Source organism: Equus quagga, chromosome 16 (genome assembly GCF_021613505.1).
Source record: "Equus quagga isolate Etosha38 chromosome 16, UCLA_HA_Equagga_1.0, whole genome shotgun sequence".
NCBI classification, from domain to species: Eukaryota; Metazoa; Chordata; class Mammalia; order Perissodactyla; family Equidae; genus Equus; species Equus quagga.
Genome location: NC_060282.1, coordinates 20,103,041 through 20,115,917, shown reverse-complemented (window position 1 = coordinate 20,115,917; position 12,877 = coordinate 20,103,041). Strand labels below are relative to the sequence as shown.

At 41.6% G+C, this 12,877-nt stretch overlaps 1 protein-coding gene across 1 annotated transcript in view; it reads right to left on the bottom strand.

Moving 5' to 3' along the window:
- SNTB1 (syntrophin beta 1) overlaps window positions 1–12,877 on the bottom strand; it is a 227,123-nt gene that overhangs the window by 127,588 nt on the left and 86,658 nt on the right. Inside the window, exon 3 of the mRNA XM_046642204.1 lies at window positions 400–616. Within this exon, the coding sequence (XP_046498160.1) occupies window positions 400–616 (217 nt within the window). The remainder of the gene's footprint in view (window positions 1–399; window positions 617–12,877) is intronic.

Sequence of the window (12,877 nt, the reverse complement as noted above, 5' to 3'; positions counted from 1 at the left end):
CCTCCCCTAATCTTCGCAACCCAATGAGGTATCTTTCTCACTTATTCCCATTTTATAGAGGACAAGACTAAGGTTTACCCGGATGAGAAACTTGCCCAAAGTCACATAAATGAGCAATGATAGACCCAGGGAAGACACTTAGGATGCTGACTCCAATTCTTTAGTTCTTTGCAGAACCAGAGCTCCCTATGCAGATTCTTCATGAGGATAAAGGAAGGAAGTGGGAGGATGGAAGAAGAAAGGGAAGGGGGCGTGGCTTGAACACATTCTCTCAGCAGAGCCCTTGCAGCTCTCCTTTGGAAACCACTGAGTGTTTTCAGAACAGAAGCAAAAGCCCTTTTTAACCTCAAAGGCCAAAAAGCTGCTGAGATACGGAAGGAGATCTTGAACCCTCTTTACCTGTTCTCAGGGTCAGCCAAGGCCATACTCCGAGTGACGTAGCACATCTTGAGGGGGATGCTTTTCCGGTCTCTGTGGAACGAGAAGGACTGCGAGGACAGAGGGTCTGAGGAGCCGCCCCCTAACCGCGGGGACTCGGGCGGAGGCGTTTCCCACCCAATCTCGGACACTGGGGAGCCTTTCTTCACGTAGGGCGTGGCTTCTCGCATGTACTTCACTGCAAGCAGAAAGACAAGAAGACCTTTTAAGTACATCGGGGCTGCAGTTCCGGAAAGTCTGATTGCGTTTTTGAAACTTGCATTAGACAAGCTCTTGATACGCAACGTCTTAAATTCTGAACAAGAGTCAGAATTTCTGTTCCTCTCAAAAGAGATGTTTTGTTATTTAAATTGTATACCAAAGTGGTTTCTCAAAGTTGCTATTATGATGACCTGAACTTGAGTATCACTTTCAGCTCTTTTCAACTGACAACTTTTACCTTTTCTGATTATAAGTTGGATTCTCGGAAAAAGGCTGAAAAACAAACGGGCAGAGAATGAGGAAGTATAACTTTGGCTAAAAGAAAGGGTATCTTTGGCTAAAAGACACATAATTATTCAATCTAGAAGTAGCTCCATTCTAGTCCACATTCACTACCCATGTCACCATTTTTCTGTTGAGAAAGGAAGGCAGGCTTTTCAATTGAATGGTGCTAAGAACATATATGCAAAGAAATACATAGAATACTTATTTTGTAATGGCAGAAATCTGTAAGAGCAAAAATAATGTATGTTAGGGCTGAAAAGTAGGAATAACCTAAATGTCCACTAAAAAAGAGACAGGTTAAATATATTGTAAAACATCTACATAATCACTTAAAAAAATGAGACAGATATAGATGTATTGATGTAGAAAGACCTATAAGATCTACTACTAGTTTAAAAAAAAACCAGTAGAGACAAGAACTATACTGTAATCTTTTTACATATAAAATCATAAATATACATACTTGTATATCTACAACTATTTCTGGATAGAAACACAAAAACTGTTAACAGTAGTTAGCTCTCGAGAGTGGAAATCTAAGTCAAGATGATGGAGAAATAGACCTTTACTATTCATTTATTACCCTTTTATACCATTTTTATGTTTAGCCATATGTGTATACTACTTTCATAAATTTTTAAAAAAACAAAAAGTTTTTCGTTTAAGAGCTGAGTGGAGCAGACTGAAATTCTTAGTCTTGCTTAGTCTTAAGAAGTTATTTGCCTATCCTGAATTTAAGCATTTGGTCCTTAGATGGCTTTTGAGTTGACAAGGCAACTAGATTCTTGGAACATGCAACATAAACTTCCAGATCCTTCTCTGTATCACTCACACAGTCTGGTTCTCTGCTGCTTGGGGCAGGGGGGGGCAGGGGTTAGTGGAATTTGGCTAAGTCCCCTACAGGTATCTGTTATTGCAAATGGCAGTGGATTGGAATGGGTGCAGACTAGGGGGCATTTTCTCCAGATCTTTCATGAGTGAATTCCACCGGCCAGTGCCTTCATTGTGCAAGATGTGGAGTCTGGTTTATGGAGGCTGCAGAAATAAACAATACATAGTCTCCACACTCAAGAGTTACAAAATCATGGGTGCCTATAGTGGATGCAGTTGGTGTCCCTTTTTACCAGCCAGAACACCTATATCCTAGCTGCTGTGTGTTGGCTGAGAACAACTCTTAGCTGACCCCTGCTGTGGAAAACTGCTCTTAGCCCAACAAGCCACCAAGCCAGGGAGGCTCTAGAGTTGCTGCCTGAGGCCCCAGACAGATGCTCTGCTTCTGGGGAAGCCCATCTACCATAGCGACATAAGACAAGTACGTAAACTATGGCACAAAGCAGAACGAGCTAAGTTTTATAACAGGAATAAATTAAAGTACCTTGGAAGGAGAAAAATGGATCTAGGAGTATGAGTGACAGATTAGGTTCACAGTTTTATAAGCAGACCAAACATATTCAGATGCATGCAATATGGATATAGATACTGGGCAACTCAGTCATAGATATCAAAAACTGCCATTTTAATTGAAGACCGAGGAGATGTCATTTAGCACCAACACACACTGAAAACCGGATTTCAGGGTTTTAACCGAATATAAATGAAATTAGGAGAAAACAGCTCCATAGCTGCTGCAAACCTGTTAGCACAGGTTGCAGTTACAGAAGAAGAAAGGGCGTTCATGGACTGTGTATTTTAAGGAATATTGCTTATTTCTGGACAATATATTTAAAGAGGAACACAGATATACCTAAGAAGAAATGCAGAAGATTTAGGGGAACAGATTTAAGCTGTCCAAAGCTAAAATAAATAGATCTCTTCTGAAGATGCTGAATTTTTCATCTCTAAAAATGTTTTAGTAGAAACTAGAATACTGCTTAGCTTTTATATAGTAGAGTTATACTTATTGATATACAGGAAATTCAAGCATCTACTGAGATGGTTTGGAGATTCCCCTTTGATGGCGTTATTACCCTCCTGGCTGGAGTGGGGGATGAGTGCTGTGGAAGTGAGAACCCAGGGATGCTTCATGGCGGAGGTGGCATGTGAACTTGGCCTTAAGGGGTAGACAGGACTTTAAGAAGTATACATAAGAATAACAATCCTTCTTTGATATAATGTACTTTGACTTATAATTTTCATCGCAATTCCATGGGAAAGTTGGACCTCCCTTTGAAGGGGGATAAAGAAGGAACATTTATTATACACTTAATGATTTTCCAAGCATGGAACCTTGCATTTTCCAAGCATGGTGCTTTACATGGCTTCCCATATTTAAGCTTCAAAATGACCATTGAAGGTACCACTTTATATATAGGAAATAAATGGGGAAGGGATTTTTCAAGTATCCATGTACCCACAAGCAATAAAAGAATAAATTGCTACTCTTTTCAGACCCCACCAGAAAGAAATGTCTCGTAGCACTGTTCTAATTCTGGTGGACACTGAGAGCTTTCCATAGATTATCCCTTGCAAGACTAGTCTTATTCTACACATCAGCACACCAGTGCTCAGAAGTTTGGCTTATATGGAGTGACATGGCTAGTAAGTGATGGAGCTGGGTTTGATTTCCCAGAGATCATATTCTTTCATGAAGTCTTCATGAAGTCTGGCTACCCCACCTAGATGAAGGATGCAAGATGACAAGCTCATAAGTTTGTACTTTTATTCTATAGGCAGTGGTGACAGCCATGGCGGTCTATGAGTAACAGAATGGCAGAATCAGAGGTTAGGTTTAGAGAGAACTCCTGGAAAGTAAGATTGGGTGCACTAGAGGGGAAAGATATTAGCAGTAAATCCACCAGTTACAGGGCCATGGGGGTTGCTGCCAGAGATAACCTGAGCAACACTCAAAATATCTATACTAGGGGGGCCGGCCCGGTGGTGCAGCGGTTAAGTGGCACGTTCCGCTTCGGCGGCCCGGGGTTCACCGGTTAGGATCCCAGGTGCAGACATGGCACCGCTTGGCACGTCATGCTGTGGTAGGTGTCCCACATATAAAGTAGAGGAAGATGTGCATGGATGTTAGCTCAGGGCCAGTCTTCCTCAGCAAAAAGAGGAGGATTGGCAGCAGTTAGCTCAGGGCTAATCTTCCTCAAAAAAAAAAATCTATACAAGGTATGAGGAATCCCAGAATTGTGTGGTTTGATCCACTCATGGAGAGGAGCATGGGAAGTACAGCAAATCTTAGCCTGGAAGCAAATATTTACCATGTAACCATTTCCTGTGTGGCATAACTTGGGGAATTTACAAAGGAGAGAAGCCCCAGCAGTGCCTTGAGGAAAGGACACTCCACTGGAAAAGATATTTAATAGAGTTATCCTTTTAACTGACCAACCGTAAATAAAACAGAGAAAATCAGTTAACAAGGTAGGCATGATAATTTAAAGATGCACTCAGTCAGCCAAAATCCATCAGTCAATTTTCATGTGCTGAGGATTGTGCTGTCCACGAGAGATGATAAGAAATGGTCCCTGCTGGAAAGTTTAAGCCTAGAAAAGGAAGAAGGGAAATGAGGAGATAACGTGAGTTCTTGTGGTAAATCTTAAACCTGGTTCAAGGGGGTCCCAAGCTGGACGGATCTCTAGAATCAAATGTGAATCCTTTCTGGAGGAAGGCAATTTCATCCCAAACTGCAAAGAGTCCCTGTAAACCACTTTCAAGGGCAATGAGCAGCATAAAGTCGAAGAAAATGTACACAGGGAAACAAGGTACTGCGAGCAAGAACTAGTAAAAATAACTGATGGCGGTAACAGTCTCACACAGACTACAAAGTGACTAGTATGTTTACTACGTGTAAAGAAACAAATGAAAGCTTGAAAGAATCTTCCCTAGATAAAACGTGACCTAGCAAGTTAGTAAAATAACAAACAGAACATCTAATAATAATAAAAATAATAATACCAGAATTAAAACTTTAATCGGTAGACATGTCAGAAGAAGAAATTAGAGAGTGAATTGTAGATCAGAGGAAATTAGACAGAATGCAGCACCAAGATACAAAAAAATGGAAAATATGAAACAGAGATTAAGAGATGTGAAGGATGAAGTGAGAAGGTCCTAATATGTGTCAAACTGGAGCCCCAGAAGGATAGGATGGAAAGAATGTGGCAGAGGCTAAGAATTTTCCTGATGGAAACACACCAACCCACAAGTTTAAGAAACCTGACTTGATTTTACCGAACAACACATTTGGTCTTCTCCATCAAGACCAATAGAAATGAGGTGTCATCCCGAGGTAGGCTAAATGCCTTAGCTTTTCCTCAAAACCTATGCTTCTTCTGAGAGCTTTAGATGTCACCTCCCTTTTACTAGTTTTGGGAGGAAAGCTCAGCAAAATCTCTAAATGAGTCCAGAGGTCTCTGGTACCACCAAAAAGAAGTTTTCAATTTCAAGGAAGAAAAGGAGACAAAGAGGTCATCATCATTGTTCCTAAGGCAGATGCGCTGAGGCCCCTGAACTGTTTCCATATCTGTCCTGAGGAAGAACGAATAACATCAACGCGTCCGTGCCTCACGCCCCTTTGTTCAGGGTTCAGGAGTTCTGCTTCTTTTTGATAAACAGAGAAAATGGAGCAACTTGTTCTTGTGTATAACAAAGAAAGCAAAATTGGATTTCCATTGGAAAAAGCCATTGGATTTCTCTAAGGCACCACAGTTTCTGGTCCAGGGGAAGTTATCAGAATATCCCTTCCTGCTGGAAGAGATGCCAAACAATTTCTACAAGGCTTGGCCATCAGTTATGAGCAGTCCCCTCCCAGTCACCAATTTAGGCCCCTGGCTAGGTCCCCTCAGGCAGAGCGGAGGAGTAGCGCAGCCCTGTGTGGGGGTGGGAAAGCAGTGCCTCTGATAGGAAATAAAGAGTGTGTGAAACCTGTTCATGGTTCTTTGTGAATTTGTGTCCTGAAATTTCTACATGTGGCAATCAAACTAATGAGAGCGTGGTCTAGTTTAAGGAGGGTAAGGTGTTACTTAATATTAGATCTGGCTGCATAGGCACCTCAAATTACAGTGTACTAAATAATATAGAGCTTTGCTTTTCTTTTACCAAAAGTCTAGAGTAAAAGAAAAGGACTGCTGGGGCAGTGCTACTCCCTGAAGTTGTCAGAGGGCTTCAGGCTTCTACTCCGTTCCTGCTCTGCATCCCTAGTCTGCCATCTAATGACCCAAGGTGGCTGCTTGAGTTCCAGTCATCATGACCAAATGCCCATCAGCAAGAAGGCAGAAGAAGTGAAGGACACACCATCCTTCTTCCTTTAGGGCCACTTTTCAGAAGCTGACACATTTTATCTACTTACAATGTAATGGCTAGAATTTAGTCACCTGGTCATCTAGAAAAGAAATTTACTCTTAACTCTGGACAACCCTGTGTCAACCCAGTAAAAATCAGTGGGGAGAGGAAGCTATTATTGTGGAAGAAGAAGAGAATAGCTATTAGGAGACAACTCTCAGCTTTTGCCATAGGGAGACATCCCGAACTCTGTCAGATAACACAAATGCGAGTAAATATGTTGAAGCAACCAGTAAAAAATGCAGACTTTGCCAAGTGATTTTTGTGTACTAACTCGTTGGAACCCCACATGAACCCTATGATACAGACATTGCAATCATCTCCATTTTACCAAAGGCACCACCATAGAGAAGGGTCAAACCTTATGCCCAAGTTACAGCGCCAGAAAGCGACAGATGCGTGCGTCAAAGCCAGGCAGCCTGACTCCAATGTCATTGCTTTTAACCATGAGGCAATACAGTTTCTCACACTTTAAAAGAAAATTAATTGGATATGTGTGTGTGTACGCGTGTGTATTTAAGCCAACGTTTTTACGTCCTGGGAGAAAACATCCAATTAAGAGGCGATTGCCTGTAACATAAGAGAGCTTGATTTTGTAAGCCTGAACTATTAAACTATGGCATTTCAATAAATGCCTTTTAAGACACTATAATATGTGTTCATAATAGAGGGTTTAACCCGGCGGAACTGAACAGCTAGTGTCTGCATAATTACACCTTCGTGTGCTCACAGACAGTCAGTTCGGGCAAAGAGCTGTTGAAACTGATCACGAAGCAGCCAGTCTCAGGTTGAGGGCGCCTCATAATCAGAACTAATTAATAAACCATGCCCTTTCTGGGCATGATGAATTGAAAACCGTGGTTGAGCAATTAAAATTCCAATCTTCACTCGCAAAAAAAAAAAGGGAAGAGAGCAGAAAGAAGTGGTCTTCAGTAATCCACCAAGTCACTTCCAATATGCTTCTAGTTTTTCATTTGAAGGATGGGCAGTTGTGAAGATTTCAAAAGAACATTCAGTAAACCCTAAGTTTGCAGAGGCCCCAAGCTGCCACAATTAAATCTTTGTTGAGGCGGCCAGATGACATTTGAAAGGAAACCACGCACAGGCTACTAATGAGGAAATGCTTTAGGCAAATCCAATCAGCCTTCCTACCAGGCTGGTTTGTGAGGAGCCAGCAAGTCCCTCTGATATGTGCAAGTTTGCTTCTTAAAAATAACAACAAAAACAACAAAAAAGGGATTTCCAGATTACAGGAAGGGAAAGAAATATTTCATTACACTAGGGGATGTGAACACAAAATGAGCACTTTCTAATGTGATGAAGGGGAAAGGGGATCAGTTGAAGGCAAGAAACTTGGGTATTCAGACCCTCGGTGAAACTTTCAAGTTGGGGCCAGGTTGGTCACAGTGGGATTGCTGACAAAACGCAATATAAGACTTTCCCTGAATGGCATTTTCCTAGGTCATCTTAGAGAGGAAAGATACACAGGGAGATCATCAATATTTCCAAAAAGACCAAGAAATGATGAAAGAGGTAATATAAGCTTCTCAGAAACTATAGCTAGTCTCTCAGGAGGCTGAGTGGTGAGGTGGAAAGAGAATTGGCCCTGGGAGCTGGGGACCTGGATTACAGTCCCAGCTCTGTCGCTAACTAGCTCTCCATCCCTGGGCAAGTCACTTCACCTCCCAGACATCATTTTCGTTGCCTGCCAAGGGAGGGAAATAAAGTCCCTACCCTTCAAACATTCTATGATTCTTTGGGAAGCTGCCTCTTCTGACAACATTAAAAAAACCAAAAAGGAATATTTCTTACCTCATCTTGCTATTTCTGTCATCACCAACATGTTAAAATGTGTGCCAAATTCTTAGACCTTAGGCAGATGTGTCTTCTGATTTTTACCAAACCCTACGGGCACCTGACAGATATGAAAATAAGTCGACATGAAGATGATGTACTCACGTTACTTTTTCTTTGGTTTGGCAGAGTTGTCTAGAAGAATCATTGTTTTCATTCACTTACTAATATCTATTTCTCTTCCCTTCTGCCAGGTGGGTCCTTGAAGGTAGGATTTTAAGAGACATTTGAATGAAAACCCAAAGGCTCTCATGAGGTCATAAGGACATTCTGGGGGGGGGGGGGGTGCTCGGTTTTAATACGTGCAGTCAGGAGTAAAATAAACTGGGCATGAGTTTGTTGAATAGTCTTCGGCCTCAATTAAAAAACTCTCTCAAAATTCTATTTTAGACAGTAGAGTCATTTGATATGATCGTCCTTGATTCTTGAACAAAGCAAGATCATTGTCCCCAGAGTGGTCTTGGAGACCCAGGGAGAGTATCCTACCCTATGAGTTCGACAACCATCCAGAAGCACAGCGATTGGTTTAAGTATCCATTAAGTCGACAATGAGCTCCTGCTATGGGCAGAACCCCGAGAGTTGGCATTGTCCCAGTGAACAAGACAGACGGGGTGCCTGCCCTCGAGGTGCTTACATTCCAGTCTACATGTGCATGTTGGGGGTGGGGTGGAGACATTAAACCAATAGACAAATATAGGGCACTGCTCTGAAAGAGACACACACTACAGGACTTGGTCTGTCCCAATTCACACAGAGCCATTCACCATCTGGCCCCTGTCGACCTCCTGTCTGTCCTCATCTCAGCCGACTACATCTTGGTCCCCATAGTTCACGTGCCAGCCATGGAGAAATACTGTTTACTTCTCCAAACATGCTGTGTTCTCTCCTGCCTCTGTTCTTTGCACACGTGGTTTCTTGTGCATGCAAACCTTTCTGGAAAAGTCCTTTCTACATCATATAGCCTCAGTTCAGGTAAGATCTCCTTCTTGAAGCCCTCCAGACATGCCTCCCTTAAGCATCCAACCAGGTTCTATGGCAACCTCCACTGATACCTACAGCATCAGGACATACACAATACGATGATGGCTTATGCCATGAAGGCACTGTGTTGATCATCTCACAAACATTTAAACACTTACACATCACATGTAGTTATTTATTTGCACGTATGTTTGTGCACCATCATTTAAGTCTCTGGTGGAATGATAAAGTTGAGTAACTACAGTGAAAGTAAAACTCTAGACTCTAGAGACACAGTACATAGTTTCGAATCTTGTCTCTGCCACCTGCCAACTGTGGCAGTTAACTGCGAGGTTAAATTTCCCTAACCTTTTGATGCTTCCCTTTCTCCATCTGTAAAATGGGGATAAAGAGTCATGCCTACCTCAGAGAATTGCTATGAGGATTAAATGAGTTAACATACACGAAGGGCTTAGAACCGTGTCTAGCACATGGTCACTGCTCATTAGTGTTAGAAAAAATAAAAAATTGATATTCACATCTATATCCAAGCAAGTAACAAACGTCTGGCTGTAAAATATAGAATTTTTGAGCAAAATGGCAATGTTAATAGGACCTCCGGGATAAAATTTTTCACAGATCTGTTCTTTAGGAGGAGGAGGAGTCTTACAACTGAAACAGCAGAGGGCAGAGAGTGTCTGTCACTTGTCCAAGGTTTCAAGAAAATGAAGCCGCAGATGAGGGTCAGAAATTCACTTCCTCTATCCTGTAGAATGGAGGTTGGCAAGCTTTTTCTGTCAAGGGCCAGATAGAAAACTTGGGAGGCTTTGTAGCCCTTAGAGTGTCTGTCACAACTACTCCATTCTGCCATGGTAGCATGAAAGAGCCACACATGATATGAAAACAAATGAGCGTGGCTGCATTCCAACACCATTTTATTTACAAAAACAGGCAGTGGACCTGATTTGACCCCTGGCTTTAGAATAATAACTAGCAATTACTGACTACTTACCATGCATTGGGCCCTGCTCTAATTGTATGAAGTACACTAGCTCATTTAAAAGTAATTCTATGAAGTTGGAATAGTTTTATGCCTACTTTACAGTCAAGGGGAATGTGGCATGGAGGGTTGAAGTGACTTGCCCAAGGTCACACAGCAGCATTGGCAGAGCTGGGATTTGAACTGAGGCAGTACGGCTCCAAGCCCCCAGTGCTAATCACTTGCCTGTGCTCTTTCCTGGTACCCTGGATGCTGCCTCTACACGTGGCCAAATACTCATGCCTGCATCCTGTTTGTCCAACCCCCCAAATTTTAGAAATCATGCTTTTAAGAAGACTTTTTCTGTATGAAATGTTTTTCTTATAGTCCTTTTCTTAAACGGAACTGAAATCTTACCCCTATAATCTGTATTCACTGACCCTGCTGTGGAGAGATGCACAAAGCATCTTGAGCATCTTACACAATTGATCAAATATATATGTTTGGCTTTACATGAAGAAAAAGACAAGCCAGATTAAAAGGAGGCTGGAACTACTGGTGCCTTGCTCATTTTGCATCCAGAGGTTATAGGGCTCCTGGTCCACTTCTCTCAGAGCCTAGAGGTGGTAATGGATGAGTCTAATGTTTGGATAGGCAATGAAAGATGTTGCTTTTACTACTTTAGGTTCCTAGACAGCTGTTAGGAGAGACACTCAATGATGTAGATGACAAAATTAAGATTTTAAGAGTTTCACACAGGCCCAAACTAAAAGGATGAAATATAAGGCTAAGATGAAAAGTTCTATCTCTGTGTATTCAAAATAAAAATGACTGTAACATGTAAGAGGTGGAGAACAGTATTATAAGCTGTCCATGTGAAGAAAGGTTCAAGGGGTTTCCATGGCTATAATTGCCAGAAGAAAGTAATAGGATGTTAGGCTCCAGTGACAGAAGTATGGTGTTCAGAAAAAAGGAGGCCAGTTCCTCTCTTTCCCACCTTGATCAGGCCATACCTGAAGCCTTAATAGGTTAGACAATGTTTAAATGAGGGTAAGCAAAGTGACCAGGTTGTTGAAAAATTTAAGAAATAATGAAAACAAATTAAGTGAAATAGATTAGAGCACAGAAGTGAAGAGTGTAAACTCTGGGGTCTGACTGCTGGGGTCCAATTCCTAGCTCTTCTATCGTCTGGCTCTGAGGCCTGGAGCAAATTGCTTAGTTTCTGCATGCTATTTCTTTCACCTATCTCATAGGATTGTTGTGAGGATTCAACGAGTTAATATAAGTAAAAAATTTATAAAGAACAGCATAATAAACACCATAAGGATCATAACTGTTATTAGGAGTTAACCTAGAAAAGGGAAGATTTATGGGACCTAAATAACACAGGGTTGGGCTAAACTTACTTTGTGTAACTCTAATGATCAGCGAATATGAATTATAGGGGTACTATATGAGTTCAATATAAGAAAACACTGTGAGGTAGTGAGTTCCCTGTCGCTAGTGACATTCAAGCAGAAAGTGGATGAGGTATCTCCCAGCCATTTTGCAGAAGACTCTGTGGAAGAACAGATTGTTCCTAAAATCCCTTCCATCTGTCATGTTCTAGGCTCCTTCTGGAATGTGATTGAGTGCGACGCCGAATCCAAAGACCCCAATACGTGAGGGCAGATCACGACTGTATGTAGAATCATGCTGTCCACTGCTTTATTATTATACGCTTATTAGCTACACATTATTAGTTATGTGACAAGGGGACAGTTTGTTAAGCGCGCTGACTCTTAGAATCCTCATCTGTAAAATGAGGAAAACAATGCTTTCCTTGGAGAGGCAACACAATGTAGTAGTTTCATAAATGAACTCCCCTGTCAGAGGATCTGGGTTCGAATCCCAGATCTTCCACGTACAAGCTGGGCTTCTTTGAGCAAGGTATGTAACCTCTCTGTATCTGTTTCCTCACCTGGTAATAACAGGACCTGTCTCATAGAATTGTTATGAGGATTAAATAAGTTTTAAAAACGTATACAAAGCCCTTAGAACAGTGCCTGACACATACTTGGCACTCAAATTTGACTATCACTATTGTTGTTGCTGCTATCGTTAGGAGACTTAAATGAGAAAATGCATCGCAAGGATACCCATCTCTTTTCTAACTCTAGGAACTATCAAAAGCATAAAGGCTTGAAAGTAGCATTTCATTCATTTATTGCACATAAATTAAGCCCTGACTCTGTGCACCGAAGGGGACCAGACACTGCAAGGTGGATAATCAGTTGGACACACAAGTTCCTGCTTCTGATTATTTTATAATCATGCCGGGGGGAAAGGCATACAAACCTAAAACCTGGGAACTGCTATAGAATATAATCCAATATACACACACAAATAGTCTAAAGTGTCTTCACCAGATATTAGCAAGTGCTGAGAGGACACAGATTAATGACGTCCAGAGACTCGAGTCCTCAACAATTTGCTAGCAGACTCCTCACTATTGCAAATAATTGTAATTTCTCTTCCTTAGGAAAATACAATAACTGTTGTAACAGCTCTCCCCTAACATGTGAAGAGAGGAAGTGAGTAACGGGCAGAAAGGATGTCTGAGATCTCAACTCCTAACGTCGTTTTTACTCTTCCCTGGGCAGAAGAGCGTACATGAATGGGACTTTACGTCAAGAGGCAGGAAGTACGGCTCTCACTTCCTCCTTACAGGTATCTCTGGAAAATAAATCTCTATTATTCCAGGTGTAGCTTGGTAATAACATCCGGCAAATCAAACATGGGGATCAGTAAATATGCAGTTACTTTTCAGTAGCAGAAGCCCAGAGTCATAAAGCTTTTCCAAAGGAAACCACATTAAGTAAACAGAATATCATTAG